This window comes from Schistocerca cancellata, chromosome 3 (assembly GCF_023864275.1).
Source record: "Schistocerca cancellata isolate TAMUIC-IGC-003103 chromosome 3, iqSchCanc2.1, whole genome shotgun sequence".
Taxonomy (NCBI): domain Eukaryota; kingdom Metazoa; phylum Arthropoda; class Insecta; order Orthoptera; family Acrididae; genus Schistocerca; species Schistocerca cancellata.
Window position 1 is genome coordinate 626,481,462 of NC_064628.1, and position 22,396 is coordinate 626,503,857.

General features: G+C 37.4%; 1 protein-coding gene across 1 annotated transcript in view; it reads left to right on the top strand.

Moving 5' to 3' along the window:
* The window catches only part of LOC126175549 (integrator complex subunit 5), a 117,311-nt gene extending 99,191 nt beyond the window's left edge, over positions 1 to 18,120 (top strand). The window contains exons 13-16 of the mRNA XM_049922393.1: positions 4,092 to 4,303; positions 13,122 to 13,284; positions 14,764 to 15,209; positions 17,692 to 18,120. Coding sequence (XP_049778350.1) covers positions 4,092 to 4,303; positions 13,122 to 13,284; positions 14,764 to 15,209; positions 17,692 to 17,916 — 1,046 coding nt within the window. The 3' untranslated portion in view covers positions 17,917 to 18,120. The remainder of the gene's footprint in view (positions 1 to 4,091; positions 4,304 to 13,121; positions 13,285 to 14,763; positions 15,210 to 17,691) is intronic.
* Positions 18,121 to 22,396: the final 4,276 nt, after the last annotated feature.

Here is a 22,396-nt window from a genome sequence, read left to right on the forward strand (position 1 = left end):
AATACACTTGAAATATCACAAACATTGCTATAAAATGTAATACTGCTTTTCGCATATTGTCTGATGAATACACATCCGTGGCATGGATCCTGCCCACGTGAAGACCTGCTCATTGCCAAACCAAGCTGATCTTTTGCTTGTGTTGTGATTTGTTTGGGCTTTTTAATAACAGTGTCTTAAGTGCACTGTGCAAAGTACAGAATGCAAATCGTGTGAACACTGACTCCTACAACTTTGTGGGAACCTTTTCCGTCTTCACAACTGATTCATGTTTAATGTCAGATACCTGATTTGGAATGAAGAACATCCATTCTGCGACATGTAGAATGATGCACTCATTGTTCTAGCTGTTCACAGGAAGATGATAGATGATTTTTGGAAACTTTAACAGAGGTTATTCATGAATTAACCCCCACTTGACTATTAAAAATAAACTTATGCTTGTAGCTTCATGGCACTTGTGTGGTTGGAAAAAGAGAATTTGTAGGGCATGTTGCACCAGTCAGTTGTCTGTTTTGTTCATCAGTGTGTAAGCAACAAGTGATTGAAGCGGACAGGGTTATTTTGTCTCCCTGCAGTTATGAGGTACTTTCTGTCATTCACTTCATGCGAGCTAAGAAGCCAATGCCACTGTGATTCATTGTCAGTTGTGTTGTACATATAGAAATGTAATTATGAGTGGAGGTGTGAGGTGGTGGTGCAGAAAATTCAAGGCTTGTCATACAGCTGTGCATGATGAAAGTGGTTGAGGAAGACATTCAGATGTGATTGATGAATTTGTTCAACATGTTGACATATGACCGATGTCACTGGTTTATTGTGAGATACTTATGAATTTGCACAGGTCAATTTAAACAAACAGTTCAGGATGATTACTAAAGGAATCATTCTCCTTCACGACAGTGTGCAGCGCAATACTGTGAATCGAACAAAGTAAAAGCTCAGAAGTTTTGGGTGGGGAAATTTGTAACATCCTTCCTAGTTGGGACACAAGTGACATTCATCTTTTGCCCAAGATGAAGGTGTGGCAGGCTACTCAGCACTTCATGACCAACAGAGAGCTCAAGGATGCTGTCGACAACTGCCTAAGGCACCAATCAACACTATTCTTTTATGAAGGGATAAGGTAACTAGGGTCACAGTACAAAATATGTTTGAATTTAGTTGGCAGCTATGGAGAAGTAATTTCAGCATGTAAGTAAAGACTGTAAATAAGAAAATATATTTTTTTCATTTTTTAATAGCCAGTCAGAGGTCAATTTATGAACAACAGCATTGATAAGTGCCCTGTCCAGACAGCAGAATGCAAGTCATGTGAACAGTGACTCCTACAGGCTTGGGTGCAAGCTTTTGCACACTCACTAATGATTCATGTTTAATGTCAGATATCTGACTTCAGATGAGGAACACCCATTCTGCAGCATTCTAGTTGCTCATCAGGAAATGATAGACACCTTTCAAAACATTGTGATTTGCCACTGCTGTTACTTCTAAATCCGAAACTATTCATTGTTTTATGTGTTGTGGTGACAACTCACTATAAAGTTGATCAGTTGATCAGCTGATAGACATATACAAGAGACTTAAAACATTGCTAAAGTGCTCCTACTGTATGTTGAGTTGCCTTTGTTTTCATCTTTCCTACTTAATGCGTTAAATAATACCAGTCTGTTTGAAATGACATTAAATGATTCAATTATTGGTTGATGATTCATATATATGGATTCATGTCAGTCACTTTTAAAACTCATCTATGTAAGTAGAAATTGCTGTCCAGTAAAAATAATTTCAGTTTAGTTTTAAAGTTTGTCTCAGGCACCTTTCTTTCTTGTTATGTCATGACTGAGAACGGCTTCAAAAATGCAATGCTGTAGTTGTTTAACTATATCTGCTAATAAACTATATGAGAGGCTACTCAAAAAAATGGAATAACATTGCCGTGGGCAGAGCTTATGTAGTACCCATTTCTGCCATGAGGCGTGTATAGTGCAACTCATTGCCAGTTCAGTGCCGCCTGTGTTGTCGACCTGTTTTGTTCTGTTCATATGTAGTGATTGTTTTTGCTAGTGCTGTTTTGTTCTTGTTTCATTTTTTATGAGGGCAAGTTTTAAGTGAACAATGTGTGGCTGTAAAATTTTGTTTTCTACTTGGTATAAATGCTGCTGAAATGTTTTAATGATTAAAACAGCTTACGAAGATGACGCTACGGGAAAAACTTAAGTTTACGAGTGGTTCGCTCAATTTAAAAATGGTGACATGTCGACTGATGACAATCTCATTCTGGACGTCCATCAACTGTCCAAATTGAGGAAAATATTGAAAAAATTCAAGAGCTTGTGCTCACAGATCATCGACAGACAATTGATGAACTGTCAGAGATTAGTGAGCTATCTTGGATCAGTTTAGCGAACTTTAAGTGAATATTTGGGAATGAGGAGGGTTGCTGCCGAGTTTGTTCCTCGAGTTATGACTGACAATCAAAAGAAATGTCGAGTTGAAACATGTTGTGCTTTGAAACAGCTTGAAACTGATCCAGATTTTCTGTCAAAGGCCATTACCGGTGATGAGTCATGGTGCTGTGGTTATGACGTAGAAACAAAGCAACAGTAAAGCCAATGAAAGGTGGTGTCACCCCGTCCAAAAAATTTTCGTCAAGTCAAATCAAACATCAAAACTATGCTGATTTGCTTTTTTGATGCTGAGGGCATAGTTCATTCAGTTTGTTCCCCCAGGTTAGACCATCGATCAAACCTGTTGTTTGGAAGTTTTAAGAAGATTGCGCAGCAGTGTTCATCAAAAAAGACACGATTTGTGGCAGACAGGAGATTGGTTCTTCCACCACGACAATGCACCTGCACACACACAGCTATCTCTGTTATTGTTTGGCAAAAAATGGCATGGTTCCACTGCCCCACACACCTTACTTTCCAGACCTGTCTCCATGTGACTTTTTCTTATTTCCATTCATGAAAAAGGCTTGAAAGGACACCGATATGATAACATTGAAGAAGTCAAGAAAAAAAAAAACAAGGGAGGACTTGTCAGCCATTTCTAAAGATGACTATAAAAATATTTTGAACAGTGGAAGCACTGGTGGGACAAATGTATTAGTTGTAATGAAGAGTATTTTAAGGGAATAGGTTGTTTTGTAAAAAATTTGAAAATTTATAGCTTTTAAAAAAATGGTTCCTTTTTTTATACCCCATCATAAGTGGCAGAGAGAAGCTATTTGGCCAAAAGATGCAAAATACTTGTGTTGGCCCAATTTTCAGATATGTGTAGCAAAAACTATGAAATCATTCATTCCACAAATTGTTTAATGACTGTATTCTCTCTTTTATCCTTTAAAAAATCACTTGAAAAATGAAATGCATGTTTATCAGATATGGTTAACTGTTTGAGTACAAACACTTTTGTGTACAGTAAATTTTAATAACTGTTTGAATATATTGAATTTGAATAAAATTGTCAGCTTATTTTGTTAATAGTTCTCATTTATTTTTGAAGATTTGAAAAATCTGTAGCACATAAGTATGTATAAGGCACTCATTCATATATGTTCATACAGTATTTCCACAAGTTTCGTAGGAAAAGGTACATGTATGGCAGAAAATGTAAGTTGTGAGAGTTGCCTCTTCCTGTTCCTTGGTTTGCTATTAAGCACATCTGTCTGACCCCCACCCCCACCCCCCACCCCCAACCGCCTTCAAAGCTCTCTCATCTTCATCACTTACATAATAAATCATTTTCTGCTGACTGTCTTTAAGATACGTGTAATTTATTATTTCTGTAAAATTACAAAGAGGCAGTGTGGATCGCCAGTCCATACATTCAGAAGGGGAAATTCGTATCACTTGTGATAAGCAATTGTGAAAGTAGAAAAAAGTATCCTAGCTTTCAAAACATAAGTCCTTTATTCGGAAGGGGAGAGGGATAGGTTGGGGAAGGTTAGAATGGAGGGTCAGGTCCCTCAAACTTTAAGATCATAGAGACCCTCCTGTTATGACAACAAGTGCAGACAAAGATCTTTTGATTTAATTTATTGTTTCTTTTTTCTCTCATTATACTAATTTGTGGACTTATTATTACAGATCCAGTAAAACAACAGAGTGGGACAGAAATTTGCTGTCAGCTCTTCTCTCACATGTCAGTGAACAGTGCACCAGCTCGAGTGTTGGCACTAAGGCAGCTGGTTGAAGAGTCTCTTTTTAGTACTAAATATGCATATCTCTTTGGAGCTCCATTAGAATCTGGCTGCCCAGTGCAGGAAGATATTAGTTTATTGGATGAACACCACAAACAGGTATATCATTTTAAAAGTTGTTTATTGTTAGTAACTATATGTTCTGTCATATTTTACATTAAAGGTTATGTTCAGTGAATTTCAAATGAAAATAGAAATATTCATGTCTGGTGCATCTTTCCACAAAAATGTTTAATTTTCCTAATTCCATGGATAAGTCATGAGCCTGTTGTGTCTCAAAGGCTACCTTTCCATCAAAAACTGAAGTTTGTAAACACTGCAATATGAAGAAGGGTTTCTGTTGCTGAAATGAACTTTGTGCCAAATATTGGATATGTGAAAATACTTATATGATTAGGATTGCAGAACTGTGTAAGATCTCTATCTCTGAGAATTTGGAGCCTCTAAACACAGTGACATAAAAGCTAAGTGGCCAGAGATGTTTCCCTGAAGAATTTACTTTCACATAATGTCTATGAGGCATCGACTGTTGACAGGCTGTGATGAAGAATTTACCAATCAAGCATATCCACCCCATGATAAATGTCAGATTAATGTGCAGGCCAGGGAAATAATAGTGCCTGTATCTAGAAGAGGATGTGCTGATTCAGGAACTAACTTGGTCATGCTCCAGTTCAAAGTAGCATGTGTTGTTACCTCACAGTGCAAGAGTTAAAAGTGATTGCAAAAAATACCTTCCCAGGAAACCTACGATACAAGGAAATACCATCTTCACAAAAACTTGTAGGGCGGATACTTTTTGAAACAACCGGGGAATTTGATATAAAGTCAAGAAATTTTTCATCCGGGAGAAAACTGGGAAAAAGCCAGGAATTTTTTAGAATTCCAGGAATTTTTCATTACTTGGTTTTGAGTTAAATTTTTGTAATTTCAACTGAAAAGAACTGATGCTCTAACAAAGAATTTTACTTTAGCCTGCTACTGTACAATAATACTGCAGCAATAGAACACAGACAAGAGAAGAACACTAATGTAAAACTTAAGTTGCAAAGAAAATGCGCCATTTACAACAACAAAATACAGAGCACAGATAAGTGTTCGCCAACAGCAAAATGTCTCAAAGGATTTAGGACAAAGACTACGCAATACCTCATAACAACTGCTTTTGATAAACATGACATCACAGCTGTTTTTCTAACAGGTTGTGGGAACAATATTGCAAATGGTGGTTTGAGAAACATTACTTTCAAAGTAAATTTCCTTTTACTTAAAGTGAATTATGTTAATGTGAGAATGTGTGATGACTTTCTTAAATCAAAGAGTGTTTGGATGTCATTCAAAACTTAACATTTTTTGAGGACCAGCCACTGAGAAAAATTTTGAACCCAGAAGACAAGACGTTTATGCCATCATTCAATATTTTACTGGCACATTTGTGTTTGATATATCTTAAAGGGTAACACACGCAAAAAAAAGAAAAAAAGAACATATGTGAAAGTTTGTAGCTATACGATGCATACATTAATGTAAACGATGAACTTTTTCTGTATGTTTTCGCTCTGCTTTACAGTGATGTTGCTGTTGGCTGACTACATCATGTATCCTATGTTCTGAGTATCTGCTTTCATTTAGTGGTGAGTTAACACGGCATGAGCTATGACTGGTTGATAAAAGCGCATCACAATCTGGATTTCAGTACTTCGGAAACTAACATGTTGTGTTTGGTGGAATTCGTATTTATACTTTTGTAATACGAAAATTTTGTAGTGTTCATATTACTGCATATAATAGATCTTTCCAAAATGCATTTTTTTTCTTTCTTTTCTTTTTTTTCTGGGTTTTGTTTCCTAAGTGTGGGGAAGTGGTGTATAAGAATTGAATTTTTTGTTCTGAGGGAAAATATACTGTCACTGAATACGGAGAAAGTGTATTTTCACTTAGGAAAATTTGTATTTTTGCGAGGGGAAAAAATATATTTTTAACAAGGAAACTTGAGAAAAATCCAGGAAATTTGTTTCCCTATCCATATATAAACCCTGACTTAATAAGTTTTATCACACAGAACTGGACTACCAAGCTAGCAAAGAAATGTTGAGAAATACTGTTACAGCTGCCGTATTTGATTTCAAAAGGTGCCAGAATAAAGGAGCCATTGCATGTGGATGAGAGCAGATGTAAATAAGAGCAATCTGTGAAAAAATGAAGCTCTGGAATAACAGTGGCCAGTGGTTTATTTAGACAAAGTACAGACAGATTCATACATACTATGCTGTGAATAAATGTTGCAGAGTAGCAGTATCCAAAGAGTACCGACAAACAACAATGCCAGGCAACATAACATTGTTATGAATGCAGAGCTTCATTTCGTGTTCACTTCTCCTCTGACTATCACAGGAAAACTGCAGGCTATCATGTAGAAATGGGCAGAACAAAATTAAAAGTACTTAGAGACAAGGAAAGCTGAACTGTTGGCATTAATTAAGGAGCACAGACCCCCTCCTTTTCAAGAAAATGATTCCCTACCTACCGCCACCGTACTGTCTAGACCAAAATCTACATCTACATCTACATCCATACTCCGCAAGCCACCTGACGGTGTGTGGCGGAGAATCGTATAGAACTGATCAAGAACTAGTAAAGAATAGGATCAGTAGGCATAAAAGTTCAACATTTTAAAAACCCCCAAGAGGAGTGATGCTTTTGCTGCTATTAAATAAACATTGCGTGTCATCGTACATGGTGTTAGCCTTTCGACGTAGTGTTACTTCAGTGACTTGCTTGTCTGTTTCATTGCTTTTGTATTCAAGTACCTTTTCAATTAGCCTATAAGGCTGAGAGTACTTCTGTGCATACCTTTCCACCAGAAAAAATATTTGAGGGGACTTGTACATGAATAACTGTCAAAAAATCAATTTTTTAAAATTTTTGTCTTAAAAAATTCTCTGAATTTTCTGAATGAGAAAAAGTTTACTTCCAGGAAAGTGGACCACAGAAAGTACCACAATTAGAGGAATTTAAAAGTGGCTCCACACACCACAATGTCCCTGTGGCATACATTCTAGCCCCTTAAGTTGGCTACCCTGCAAAAGCTTTACAGTTGCGTATCTTTTGTCTATACGGAGAGTTTAGTCATTGTTTGTTGTTGTTTTGGCACGAATATTTTGTTGACAGCGAAGTAATTGTGTGCGTGAGTTTCTTTTAGTGTGCGTAAGTTTCTTATTCCACTTGAAAGAAATGGGAAGAATTAAGTAGTTCAGTACTAAACAATGTAAATTTTATGGAAATCTGTTCACCAAACAGATTAACTCTGCTAATACTGGAATATAACGTGATACAACACTTGAATCACCTTCAACTACTCCAAGTGCTGCGAAGCTAGAACTAAAATATTTGGACAGAGGGCTTAGCAGTATTAATGCTGATAAATATAGAGGCACCAACTATTGATTCAGGTTGTGTCATTGTTGAACTCTCTGCTCTATCTGAACTAATAAATAAAGCTTTGCAGTGTAAGGAATGTGGCAATAGTGGTGTGAAGGTAGTTGAGGAGATATGTGCTAGAAGAGGTTATGCATCAAAATTAAGAACTATTTGTAATTTTTGTGATTTAAGCAAATGTAGTTATACTTTTGGTATAACTAAACAGAGTCTGTATAACACAAATATTAAACTTGCTTATGTTACGAGGCATATAGGCAAAGGTTACAGAAGTGCACGAATTTTCTGTGCTCCCCCTACAAGGTGTGACAGGAAGAAGTAGCAATTAATAGTATGAAAAATGCTGTTCCAGAAATTGTAGACATGAATGACAGCAATACATGTATGTCTGCAGCCCTAGATGCTTCCTGGCAATGAAGAGGCCATAGTTCCCTAACTGGTGTAGTGACAGCTACCGCCTTTGACAATCGTAAAGTCATTTATGTGAAATGTATTACCAAGTACTGTCATGGCTGTGCTAGTGGAACTGAAAATCATAAATGTGTGATTAATTTTAGCTGTTATTGTGGAAGGGTGGAATCTGAAGGTGTTGTGAAGATATTTCACAGGTCATTGGAGAAATATGTGTACATCTTGCCTAGGAGATGGAGACTCAGAAGGGTACCAAAAGTTTGTGAATCCAAACCGTATGCCGACACAAAAAAAAAGGAATATGGATATGTCCAGAAAAGGTTAGATACAAGATTACGGAACTTGAAGAGGAATTTGAAGGGAAAGAAATTAGCTGATGGTAAGTGCATTAGTGGACGAGGTTGGCTTAAAGATGAAAAAATAGACAGGTTGTAGTATTATTATGGACAAGCCACAAGACAAAATAAAAATTACCTTGAGGGAATGAAAAAGGCAGTATGTGCTACCTTCTTTCATAAATCCTCCACGGATGACAACCCATGTTATGCCCTCTGCCCACCTCCCTCTGCCCACCTGGCAGTGATCCATGGTTTGGCTACCATAGGGCTGTTACTAAAGGTGAGACCTACAACCATAAACATTCTTTGCCATTCGCTGTAATGGGAGTTATAAAACCCATGTATAGGGATATTAGTGACACAAGATTATTAGAGAAATATTTATATGGTAGGACTCAAAATCCAAATGAAAGTTTCAACAATTGTACTTGGGAATGGATACCAAAAACTGTCCTAATAGGACTAAATACTTTGAAAATAGGCGGGGTTGATGCTGTTCTATGTTTCAATGATGGAGCAGTGTCAAGGCTTAATGTTATAGAACTGATGAGAGTGCATGGTGGACTAAATATGCATAGAGCTCTAATAGCCATTGACCGATGGAGACTCTTCAAAGCAGAAAAATCAATGTTGGAAGCAACAAAAGAAGCAAGAATAAGAAGTATGAACAAGACAAGAGAAGAAGAACAACACAGGAAACAAAATGAATATGGACCTGTGGATGGATTAGTGCCATGCAAGTTTAATAGAAAAAGCATGTTTTAATTTGAACTTGAATTTCTGAAAGTTAAATTATTTCATGTTCTGGTACACTTTGGCTAAAAACTATTAAAGATAGAGAGCTGAAATTTTGTAGTGTCTTAAAACCTTCTTAACTAAGAAGTAGACTACTCTCATGACGTATATTTGAAAATAAAATCCTTTTTTTGAAGAAAAACCCTGAATTCATTTCCAAAATTTTTCATACCATCATCAGGATTTCCTTCCAGCGAGCTGGGTAGGAACTTTATGAATGATTTGCCTCCATTGGGTTTCTGTCCTGGTATAGCTTTCCCTCTCCACTACATCCCATGATACTCCTCTCCTCTTGAGATCTCCCTTAACCTGGTCTGTCCATTTCTTTCTGTGCCGCCCAAATGGTCTTCTTCCTGGTATCTCCATCTCCAAATACTGGCATGGAGTTCGAGTCGGATGCATTCGCTTCACATGACCGAACCACTTCAATCTCCAAGCACACATCCTCTCCTCTGTAGTCGATGTCACCTGCAGGTGTCTCCTTACAAAATCATTCCTGACTCGGTCTCTCCTAGTTTTTTGTAGAGCTGACCTAAGGAACTTCGTTTCACATGCTTGTGTTTGACTCTCTTCTCTCTTATTTATCACACAGGCCTCTAGACTATACATCATGATTGGCAGGAGATAAATTTTATACATGGTCTGTTTGGCTTTTTGAGGGATTTCCTTGTCCCAGATTAGTTTTCGTACTTGGTGAAAGAAGCTAGATCCTTTTGTTATTATGTTTATGACTTATAGTTTGGTACTTCCATTGCATGATATGATGCTGCCCAGATAATTGAAGCTTTTCACACATTTTACCTTCTCCCCCTCAAGTACGATGTGACATGGTGTGGGTGTCCTGCTCATCTTCATTGCCACTGTCTTGTTCCAACTCACAGTTAACTTGAATTTTTTTAATTTTGTGTCCCAGTAATCTAGTCTCCTCTGAACCTCCATTTCCATCTGTTCCCAAATGCCGATGTCATCAGCAAAAACAAATGTGTTGAGATCTTCATTTTCTTCTTCCTTGATTTTTTTCATGATTGTGTCCATAAGTGTAATGAAGAGTAAAAGGGAGAGTGAACTGCCTTACTGAACACCTCTCTTTGTCTTAAACCATTTTGATTTTCCACCTCCTACTTGTACCCTGCTCTCACAACCATTGCACAGCATCTGGACCTTTTTAATTAATGAATCGGAAACATTATGTTATCTCAAGCATTCCCATATTTTATCCCTTGGTACACTGTCATATGCTTTTTCCAAATCCACTAATACTACTATCAAGTCCTTTCCTTTTTCCCAAAACTTCTCCCTTAACTGACAGAGGGAGTTGTTCCCCTGTTACTTCTGAACCCATGCTGTTGTTCCTATAATTGGTGTTCTAGAATTTTCTGCAATCTTTTTTCTATGACCTTTTCCAATATGTTTACGCTGTTTGATAACAGTGTGCTTCCTCAGTAGTTAGTGCATTTCTTTATACCACCATGCGTGAACAATGATATAATTTTTGAAAACCATACTTAATTTTTTTTGTACCACACTTTATGACAGCAGTGTCATTTCAGTAGTCTGCTTTAAAGATTATAGTGTAAAGAACTTACAGAAAAAGAAATAAATGTTCTACTTTGTTTGTATTTTGAGTAATGTGTACCTATGATTACATAAATAATTAGCATGGTTTATTTCACTTGCAACAAAAAATACAATTAAAACAAAGTGTAAGAGCTAAAGCTATGGTTCATACATAAAAATGGTCCCAAAAGATTTCTTAAAAGATGGTAAGCATTACTCTTTGAGTTACACTGTTCAGAAAACTGACAATTTTTTCAAGGTATCTCCTGGTGGTATTCATGGACTAGTGCCCTTAAATTGATCACTGGGAATCAAACCCAGGACCTTGGTGTTACTAGCAGAAACAATAACCACTAGACTTTCTGGTCTCCCCCCCCCCCCCCTCCCTTTGATATTAACTTTTACTATTGTGATATTAGAAGACTTGATAGGCCTTGTATCTTGCCATCTTGCCAAAAAAAAAAAAAAGAAAAAGAAAAAAAAGGTGTCAAGCACACTGGAAGAGAGATACTTTGACAGATGAGGACACTAAAAAAATTTGTTTGCACACATTCGAACAAACATTTGGCAAGATCATCTGCGAATGAAACAGAGGATAATAAATCAACTGCTGTGAAACATAGCGACATCAGTAGAGAAGGTAATTTTATGGATACTGCCAGTGAGCTTCTTGAGTAAGCAATGCTAAGCTGTGCTGTTCTATTCGTGTTCTAAGTGTGCACGTCATTCAGGATGTGCAAGACGTGTAGCCTGTGACAGTTCTCCACTTGTAAGAGTACTGAAGTGTACGCTATTGCTACCTCCCCTCCCTGTTTGTTCGGCATAAATACAACAGTTCTACCACCCTTGCCAGGTAATGAGTTTACTTTGGCAGTTAATAATTAAATGAACATCTGGAAATATTGACTTTCTTTATACACCTGTTTGAACTCATTTCCAAATACATTTGATTAAGTTGGCATATTCTATTGTGTTGATTATACTGACTCCTCAAATTCTTCCTCTCTCTTTTGTAACTGCCTTTTTCTTAAGTGTAATTTCCTTTGCTGTGTCCATACAGACCTGTGTTAAATAATTTTCTCTCTGATCTATGCTTGTGTATTCTACATTATGTAATACACTGAACTTCTTGCTTAACTCAAATTTGTGTACCTCTTTCTTATAATTTCCTGCTGGATGGATCTGTTTCTTTCTAGCTTCTTATCTTGAGTACTGCTGCAGTGTGTGGCATCCACTCTGTGCCAAATTAAAGAAAGAAATCATTTCATTAGCATGCTACTAGATTTTTTAGTGATCAGTACAAGAGTGTATTGGGAATGGTCTGTGAGTGTTGTGGGAATGCTTGAAAGGCAAAAGAAAATGTTTTTGCAAAATGCTGTTAAGGAAGGTTATAAAACATACTTTTGCAACAGACTGAGAGAACACTTCTACTACTTCCAGAATGCAGCTTGTACAGAACAAAATAAAGAAGGTTAGGTGTCCTACCCAGACGTAGAGGCAGTCATGTTTCCCTTGCTCTGTGACTGAAAAAGGAAAGGGAATACTAGCAGTGGTACCTAGTTCCTCCACCATGTACTGTTTAATGTCTTGCAGAGTATGTGGGAAGGTGTAAATGTATTCGTTTTTACTCTACATTTTACAAGTCTTCGCTCACTTGAAATTCTAAAGTGGTGTAAGATTATTATATATGTATAGTTTATTTATTTTTTAATAAAATATAATCACTTTTTGTTCTTGCCAATTCTATATTTAATTTTTTTCTTACATAAAAATTTGTGAGTATAAACATGCTGTTCTTATAGGCATATTCTACTTAGGCATGACCTCTAGCATTTTTTATTCCATTTTCCACTGAAGAACTGTCTTTGGGTTTTGATCTGTTTTCCCAGTGAAATCCTCCATTATCATCTTTCAGTGGGATTTTCTGTCATTTATCAGTTTCAAGTGATGTACTTCCCCATCAGAATCAAATGGCTTCAACAATTTGTGAGGAATACTTTTTGTTTACTTTTAAAACAAGTATTGCTGTTCTGTCCAAAATTCCTTCAGTGTCTGTAATATTGTTTCAAATTTTCATTTTTACAATAAAATGTACACCTGGAATTCCTCCTTGCTATATTTCTGTGTAGTAAAACATGACCTGTATTTTTAGTTATGTTAGATCCTCTTTTACGCCACACCTCTGGTGACCATGTTTATGTAATTTTGTTTAGTTTAGCTCCAGCTCCACTAGCCTATCTTTAGATCCTAGACTACTACCTCCTGAAACCTGGGAAGTTTATCTAAGATATTGTAATTCAGTTTGGAGCAACTTGTTATGTTAAAATTCTTTCATTATTTGTTGCAATCAGTAGTAGTAAAATTTCTTCTGTTGACAGGGCACAACAGCACTTGTGGTACAACGTCGATCATCCTTATTCCATACAAACAACCAGACGAAAGCACAGCCAGATCCAGATGCCTGTCTTTCACCAGATGTTGTAGCCAACAATACTTGCTTGCTAATTGAGGTCATCAAAGCATGCTGTGCAAACCCAAATGGTAATACTAACTTAGTGTACATACATTTCATATCATTATTTCCTTTCTTTATTTTAATTTCTTATTCTGTTTCATACTTCTTTACTCCTCTTCTGTAGCTTCTACTGATACTAGCGGCCCTTTTCAGTCACATTTTGTACTGCCCTATTATTTCTGTGCCACTGTATGATCTATTGACACCTTGCAATATCTGATAAATTTACTCCCTGCAATAAGTTTTCCAGAATTTTAACCTTATTTTGTTGTTAATACTGTTTATAATCATTCCTCTTCGTTACCTCTTTTCTCTGCTAAGGTAGTGCATGTAATCGTTTTATTGTTCTGTGTATCACCTTTGGCTCTTGTCCTCATATTTACCCTCCTTCTCTCATTCTTGTACACTAAAGATTTCATAGGGAGGCTATGAGTGGCTTCAATTTGATAAATATGATTTATTGATACCCTTTGTACATTGATCAAATATAAAATGAGCATTCAAAACATAGAAACTAGTGTAGACGGAATGCACATAGCAACATGCATAACCCAGCAAACATAAGATTGCACTTGGCCAACTAAATATTTTCACATACCATTTTACACCTGTTTATCTTTCCACAAGAACAGTCTGTAGTTTCTATTTTTTCTGAAGTGCTCATTTCCCGACATAGTTCTTTATGGTGATTCAGTGCAGATATTCATACACTTAGCTGATGAAGTATGTTGCCTATTGTCAACAGATTTCAGACTAATACAGTTTTACCTGCAAGACGGCCTCTAGCATGTACATGTTGGGTTACTGTCAGTGCAGACACTCACACCCTATGAGTATGTACTCAGGTTATTGGCTTCAGGAGTTAAGCTGATGACAATGGAGAGGAATAAACATGCACCACTGAACTTCTCCAGTGAGAATTTCCTCTTCAGCATATTGTAGATGCCTGCCACCTACCTGTCTTCAACTTTAAGTAATTGCTCCCATTGTTGTCTATGAGCTTTTCATTTCCACACCATCTCGAGATAACTACTACCATTCTCCTGTATTTATTTATTTATTTTTTGGCCTCTGCTTTACAATTTGCAGAAGGCCGTGTCATTTCCCAGTGCTGCTTTTCAGTTGCTTTCTTTTTATTCCTTTTCCTTTTTTGGTATCCATTTTTCTGTAATCTGTGCTAATATTCTCAACCTATTCTTTTCTTTTGTGATTTGCAAACTAAATTCCCTCCAGGAACATGGAAGATTTTCACTTCTTCATATTGGAATAGTATGTGGATTTAGTTTGATGATAACTTTCATGGATAAATTCCTCTCCAAACAAAGACAATTAGTTTCAGTTGTTATTGCTTAATTATAAGATATAACATAATTAAGGTGACTTTTGCTTTGTACATTATATTGTAGCATTGAAAGAAAGAAAGAAATTAAAGACTATCTTTTTACATTTTTTATTGTGTCATGGTTCTTTACGGCAGTTGGTAAAAATGGTATGTTTGTTCACAGTTGCCAAAGCCCAAGATGGTAATCAACTGCCTGTACAACATCCTATTTCTCTAGAGGCTGTAACCAGTATTGCCCTGCTGCTTGTAGAACTAATATCGCCTGATGTAATGTACAATGGTTTGCCGTGGCCAGAGGAGGACTTTTGTAAAGTGACAGTGGAACGTGATCTACACATTCGACGTGTTTTCGAAGAGCGACCTTTGGCATGGGTGCTTGCCCGCTTCACTGCACAGCACCGACCGGCATTGTGCTACTGCTCTGTGTTACTCCGTGCGCTAACAGCCACACTACTTTCTCAGTGGAGTGGGAGTGGAGGGACGGAGGTGCGACGACCTGCGATTATTGCAACTACAGTACGCTTGCTTGAACTGATGTCCTTAGGCCAGCTTCTTCCACCACCACTGTCTGCTTTAGGTGATGTTGTGACACGTGTCCGCTCCCATGAGGTAATCAGCATTACAGTACATCTCTTATTGGACCTTAAAAATAAAAATAAAAATTCGTTACTAATTCTTTAACTGAGACGAGATAGTTTTCTTTTTGTATTTTGTTTATTTCATTCTGTGAATTATTTTTGTACAGTTTTATGTGTAGATTTATCAATCTTGTAAAGAAGTTCTTAATACCTTACTTTATAGAACACTAATTGTTGTAAAAGAACAACTGATCGTAACAAACTTCGATCACCCACAATCATATAACAACTTTCTTAAGTACTGTGTCGGTGGTTCAAACTTAAACACACAAAACAAGAGTTTTAGATTATTGCCTGATTTAGAAGGAATGGCAGTCATGTGTAGATCATGTAATTCTTGTAAATTACTTGAATGAATTTAGGACATGTGAACTGCAGATCTATCATATGTGGTATATGTTCAAAAATATTTATATTTGGCAAATTTGGAGTGCAGGGCTTCTAGAGAATTTATCACAGTCTATACTTTGAGAAAGGATTCTGCTGAAAGATTATGTATCATGCCATCATAATTGATGCTACTTTGAAGTATGATTTAACTTAAAAAGCAACTTGTTTCTGTGTTCCATAGTTCAGTCACAATTTTCCTGTGCCTGCTGTAATAAAAACATTGAGAAGTAATGGTACTAATGCGGTTGTCTACTGAAGAGACCAATTTCCAAAAGTATACCATGAATTGTGTAACTGAATCACTTGTACTATCTCCAGTATTATGCTTCACTATTTATCGTGTTGCAGGTTGCTGGTTGTTATGTTTTACAGAGCAGGCGTATTTCCAGTGCCCACATTCTAGGATAATTGTGTCATTTTTTTGATTCTCATTCTCCACCAGAAGGTTATCAAAGCCTGTTCATTGATGTTAATGAATATTTCATACAATGTGACTTGGTCATCAGTGCCCATATCGATGAAAAGAAGTAAAACGTATTTGATAAAACAGTAAACACACACACACTCTGCTGTATAACTATCTATAAATATTGTAAATAAAAACCTTAATCTTTGTCAAACTTACATTAAAAGGAAAGTGGTACAACAGACAACAGTCAAAACTGTTAACACTGATTCAGTGACTGGTTCATGATGAACTACAAAAAAGGATGAACATGCCATTTGGAGACATACAGCTGATCAAATGGTGTGGGTAGGTAACTGGTTAACACACAGAACCCTAAAATTTGTCACAAATTCATATCATCATTTCAAAAGGTAGAGATCAGGATATTATCGAGACAAATTACAACCATGTTTAAAAAGTAAGATATTGTCAATTAAATTATGAAACTACCACTCTGCAGAGAAGATAGTCATTTGTCAAAAGACGTGGTCCAATTCTTTGACTTGTTAACGTGACCTCTTTCCATCCGAGCGAGTAAAGTTACATCTGATAGGATCTTGTAGTCGGCTTCACTTGGTATAGCTTGTTGTTTTGTATTTCTGGCTGAACTGTGAGTTAGTAGCATGCAGTAGAATAGTACATGATGTATTGGCAGAAGAGCCAACACAGTATAGCTAGAGGAGGCCGAAATGCACGCGTTAAGCTCACGCAGACTGGCGTGAGGTCTGGAACAGTTATGGGAATTGAGTCTAATAAATAAAGTACGAAGCTCTTGGAATACTTAACTTTAATCCATAATTGGAGAACATCGGTCTGACGGTACAGGCTTTATAATCTCAATATAAACTGATAATGGCGCCTTGCTAGGTCGTAGCAATTGACGTAGCTGAAGGCTATGCTAACTATCATCTTGGCAAATGAGAGCGTTTTTGTCAGTGTAGCTTCGCTAGCAAAGTCGGCTGTACAACTGGGGCGAGTACTAGGAAGTCTCTCTAGACCTGCCGTGTGGCGGCACTCGGTCTGCAATCACTGACAGTGGCGACACACGGGTCCGTCGTATACTAGCGGACCGCGGCCGATTTAAACGCTACCACCTAGCAAGTGTGGTGTCTGGCGGTGACACCACAGTACACTGCATTACAAAACATTTCTTAGTGGCTTGTCTGGCTTCTTTGTCAGCTTTCTCATTCCTGTGGATTCCCATATGTAACAACATTCAGCAAAACAATACTTCCTTATCGTCTCATGGTAATAAGACTAGGTTGCCTCGCTATCGTGAACCCCCCCCCCCCCCCCTCCCGGCTCTAAAATTTTATATATACCCTGAACGGTACTTGGGCAGTCTAAGAATATGAGGAAGTATTTGTTTCACTCAATGACTGAATAGCTTCTCCGTATCCCCAACACTTCTTATAGGGCTTACAAATCATCTTTTGTTGTTAAAGAAAGCTATGTGTGGCACTTTGCATTGATTTTTAGTTATCTTACCCACACAAAATGTCTGTACAAATGCTGAACCAGTTTCATAATTTTTTTGTTATGCATGTTCCTTGTAACCATGGCTGTCACAAAAATATTATGTAGTCCTTAATGTTACTATGCTTTTTCCCCCCAGGTTGTACAATTATTGCGAGACTGCGTGTGGAACTACATGCGTGACCAGGTGCCATCTCCTGCTCTTTTCACCCAAGATAGCACTGGACTTATGTGGAGGGATCCTACACTTTCTACACCTGGACCTCAGTATACCAGCACGCTGAGATTCATAATACAGAGCAATATAGAACAGCTTGGGAGCCTCCATGCTCAGTTGTTCCACACCACATCACAAGAAGAATAATAATAATAACGTGTAAAAAATATATGTTGGTGCCTTCACTCCTCAATTTTGTAAAATGTTGTATATTTTGTACTTATCTACTGTGTAGACAAAGTGTTTTGTATTCCTCTATCACTACATGAAAGTGTTCTATATGTAGATAATTGGAAGTGTACTATAGGTATACTTAATATTTTGCTTACTTTTAATATATTTTCAACAATGTTTTTTTGTTTCTTTTAAAAATTCTTTGATCTGTCCTTATCTTTCAAAAGAATGCAACATTTACAGAGGTTGGACAACATGCAAAAACCCGTAACACACAGACATTGCATTTTGTTTCTCCCTGTACTGTATAATCTCTCTGTATCATCAGTTGCCAGTATGTCAGTTTATGTTGTGATGTATTTATTGAACATACAAACTTCCAATGAAGGAGAATGGTCAGTGACTGATGCCTATTTGACCTAATGTGCCTGGCAGTAGAATTCTTGGGAGACCTTCATCTGCAATCAGAGTAGTGGAGGAAAAGAATGAAGGCTTTCATGACTGGATGACATAGCTGCTGGTAAACCTTTTGGGGTATAAGGCTGTGGTCCACGAAACTCTCATGTTCCTAACTTTTCATCCGGATTTGTGCCGGACATCTTCAGAGGCGTTTGTTCTCTGTTGAGTCTTGCTGAGTGAGAGGTCTGACGTCTGAGAGTGGCATATATACTGTAAAAAAAGGGGCATGGGTAAAGAAACACAAAAGTCTTTGCCGACTAGGGTTATAGACAAATTGTCTGTAGCAGAGCATGATCTTCAGCCAGGAAGTGAAGTTTTCTGAAACAAAAATTTTATTTACGATGACAAGCTATTATCCACAGCTATGTAGAGAAGCCATTAAAATGTGTAAACATACGGATAATTTTAATAGAAAAGATGAGACCATGAAGCGTAGCAACATATGGGCGGTAGCTCTGCAGAATCACTAAACTTTTTTTGTCTGTAACAAGATGACAGTCAGTAGTTAAGTTCTATCTTTGACAAGAATCATCTGTGCTTATCTCGTGTAACTCCAACCATGTCCCTTTTTCTGCAGTATGTATGTTACTCTCAGATGCCTGACCCATCAGTTGGCAAGATTCAATTTAGGAGCAGCACCACTGAAGATGTCCAGTGTAGTTCTGCTCAAAAGATTAGGAACTTGAGAGTTTTGTGGACTGCAGCCTTATACCTCTGCAAGGTTTACCAGCAGCAGTGGAGGAATAACCAAATTCACAGATAAACATGAGATGGCTAGTAGATCATTGGTGAAGTTAGTAAGTTTGTGCTGAACACAGTGCCTGTGACAACAGTTAAACAGAAACTGCATAAAATATAGCTACACATCTTGCAAATGAAGTGAAAGCACTGAAAAGTCTTCAACAGCCCAAGGAGCAAAAAGACCTGCTGTGCCTAGTAATGTAAACATATACTGTGATCCAGTGTTCTGTACTGCAGGATGTGTTAAGGTATGGGAAATGTGAATAGTAATCCCACGATCCCTCTGAAAACAAAGGTAACTTAAGCCATTTTAGATGTTCCTTCAGTGCCCCAGTCATTTTTTTCAGCAGGATATTTATAAAGGCTCCATTCATATGGCTCAAAAGACCTAGGTTTATTTTGAAGAACTGAGGATAAAGCAGCAGGATTTCCTTGTGTTCATAATTGACAGTTTCTAATATTATCAAGCCATTTATTACAGACTTATTGGGGGCAAAACAATTAATGGCCAGGCATTCTCCATCAAAATCTCTCAAAGAATTGGAATGTACATACAAAGGAATGGCAGACATCGCATTGACAACCATTCTGTTGAGAGGCAAGGCATTATAGACCATTTCAAATGGCAAACATGTCTCTATCATACATTAAATGGATGTTCACAGTATTTTGTGCACATTCAGGTATTAGACTATCAGAATTTTATGGTTGTAAATATTGATTAGGAGTGTCAGCAATTATATTTCTACTAAAGTACATAAGCAACTGTCATCATAATATCATGCTCAAGAAGTCTTCGGGGTGCTCGAGAGGGTATCTGCCGCAGCATCCCAAACGAGATAGCGGCGTTTCGCACAGTCATTATTGCAAGTCATATCACCAAAAACAATCACTTTCTTAGCATCAGGCATTGCGAGCCCAGCAGCAATGTACTCATAATAAAAGATTTAAGACAGTCTAGCTATTATCACAAAACCCTATCAATACCTATCTGGATTACCATTAGACTAACTGAGTGAACCTCTTGGCTTGAGCCAAATTCTCAATCTGAATTTGCTATTTTCTTCTAAATGCCAAACACTTACTCGCATTGGTTCTCTCATCTGCTTGTTCGGTGGGAAAATGACACACACAATGTCTGACATGAGAGAAAAGGAATGCCTGCTGCATATTTGTGTGCGTATCAGAGAAGTTCAGTTAGTAATTGTCACCATCGAAGTAAAATTCTTTTGAGTCCTCAAACAACAGCATTTGTTCCATTTACTGCTCAAAATATTACTGCATGTAGTTTTCTGAGATGCACTTTTGTCTTCTGAACAGTCTTAAGAACAAAGTTGTGGTAAACTCCTTGTCCACTGCCCTTGAGTCAACTGATTTTGATAAAATTTGTCACAGTGTAAGAGCCACAGATCATTGTTGAAAAACAGTCATGTGATAATACATTGCGACAAGTAGTTCCTTACAAGGGAACCTCCCCATCTCACCCCCCTCAGATTTAGTTATAAGTTGGCACAGTGGATAGGCCTTGAAAAACTGAACACAGATCAATCGAGAAAATAGGAAGAAGTTGTGTGGAACTATGAAAAAAATAAGCAAAATATACAAACTGAGTAGTCCATGCGCAAGATAGCAACATCAAGGACAGCGTCAGCTCAGGAGCGCCGTGGTCCCGCGGTTAGCGTGAGCAGCTGCGGAACGAGAGGTCCTTGGTTCAAGTCTTCCGTCGAGTGAAAAGTTTACTTTCTTTATTTTCACAAAGTTATGATCTCTCCGTTCGTTCATTGACGTCTCTGTTCACTGTAATAAGTTTAGTGTCTGTGTTTTGCGACTGCACCGCAAAACCGTGTGATTAGTAGACGAAAGGACGTGCCTCTCCCATGGGAACGGAAAACATTTGATCGCAAGGTCATAGGTCAATCGATTCCTCCACAGGAAAACACGTCTGATATATTCTATATGACACTGGTGACGGCATGTGCGTCACATGACCCTTTATGTTGTCGACCCACCTAACTTGTACACTTGGCGAATGGGTAAAAAGATTCTTCTACCTTGCCCGATTTAGGTTTTCTTGTGTATGTGATAATCACTCTCAAAAAAGTGATGAAAACATAAGAGTTTGTCACATAATCTGCAACAAATGAATGCAACAGTTTCACAGTCGCACAGTTTTCCCTGTGCTCTGTCAAAACATATGTTTTTAACATTTTCAAATTTTTCCGTGTGTAGACAGTCATATCCTGCATATGTCCAAGCAAATCTGAACATGTCCTGTAATTTTGGAGAGCGAAGTTGATTATGTGTAAGTGCCTGATCTTTGATAATTGTCTGAAAATAAAAAATTAAAATTTTCGCTCCAGGGAAGATTTGATCCAACGACCTCTTGTTCCGCAGCTGCTCACGCTAACCACGGGACCACGGCATTCCTGAGCTCACTCTATCCTCGAAATTGCTTATCATGCCCATGTACTACTTAGTTTGTATATTTTGTTTATTTTTTTCTTAGTTCCACACAACTTCTTCCTGTTTCCTCGATTGATCTGTGTACAGTTTTTCAAGGCCTATCCACTGTGCCAACTTACAACTAAATCTGAGGGGGGTGTGATGGGGAGGTTCCCTTGTTAGTAATCTTAGCATATTGTTTCTTTTATGTCGTAGCATGGTTCATGCACTTTAGCTCTGGTGTACAATGAAGTCCTGAAAGGTTCATAATTAATAAAACATGGATACTAATGTGAAAAAAAGCTTGTCAATAAGACCTTCAGCTGTGAATACAATTGGTCTTAAGAATTTTGTGATTAGATATTGTCGCTTAATAGTGAAATTTTGGCGATTGTCATTTTTTTAAATATTGTAGTATCTCTTGGAGAAGTTTAACTGGTTCTTAAGAATTTGCTATCTGACAACAATAAAACTTGCTGCACCCAGTCCTCAAACATGGTTAAAAGAATGATAGTTACTCATAAAAACAGGAAAATAATCTATCAAATGCGGTATTGTAATTTGTTAGAACTAAGGAACCAAAACACGAGAGAATATTCTACAAAAGAACTTCTGCAGTAACAGAGTTATGTTATCTTTATAATCAAACTGTTGCACTGTGTTAATGATGCTGATAAATAGGATTTCATTTATCTACCCTGTCTTAATTTGCATCATGTCCTTTTGTTTTATTTTTGTGGAGTAAGTCTGACATTAACACTAGATATGACTTTGCCTCCAGTGCCAGTACAGCTTCATAAGTACACTATAT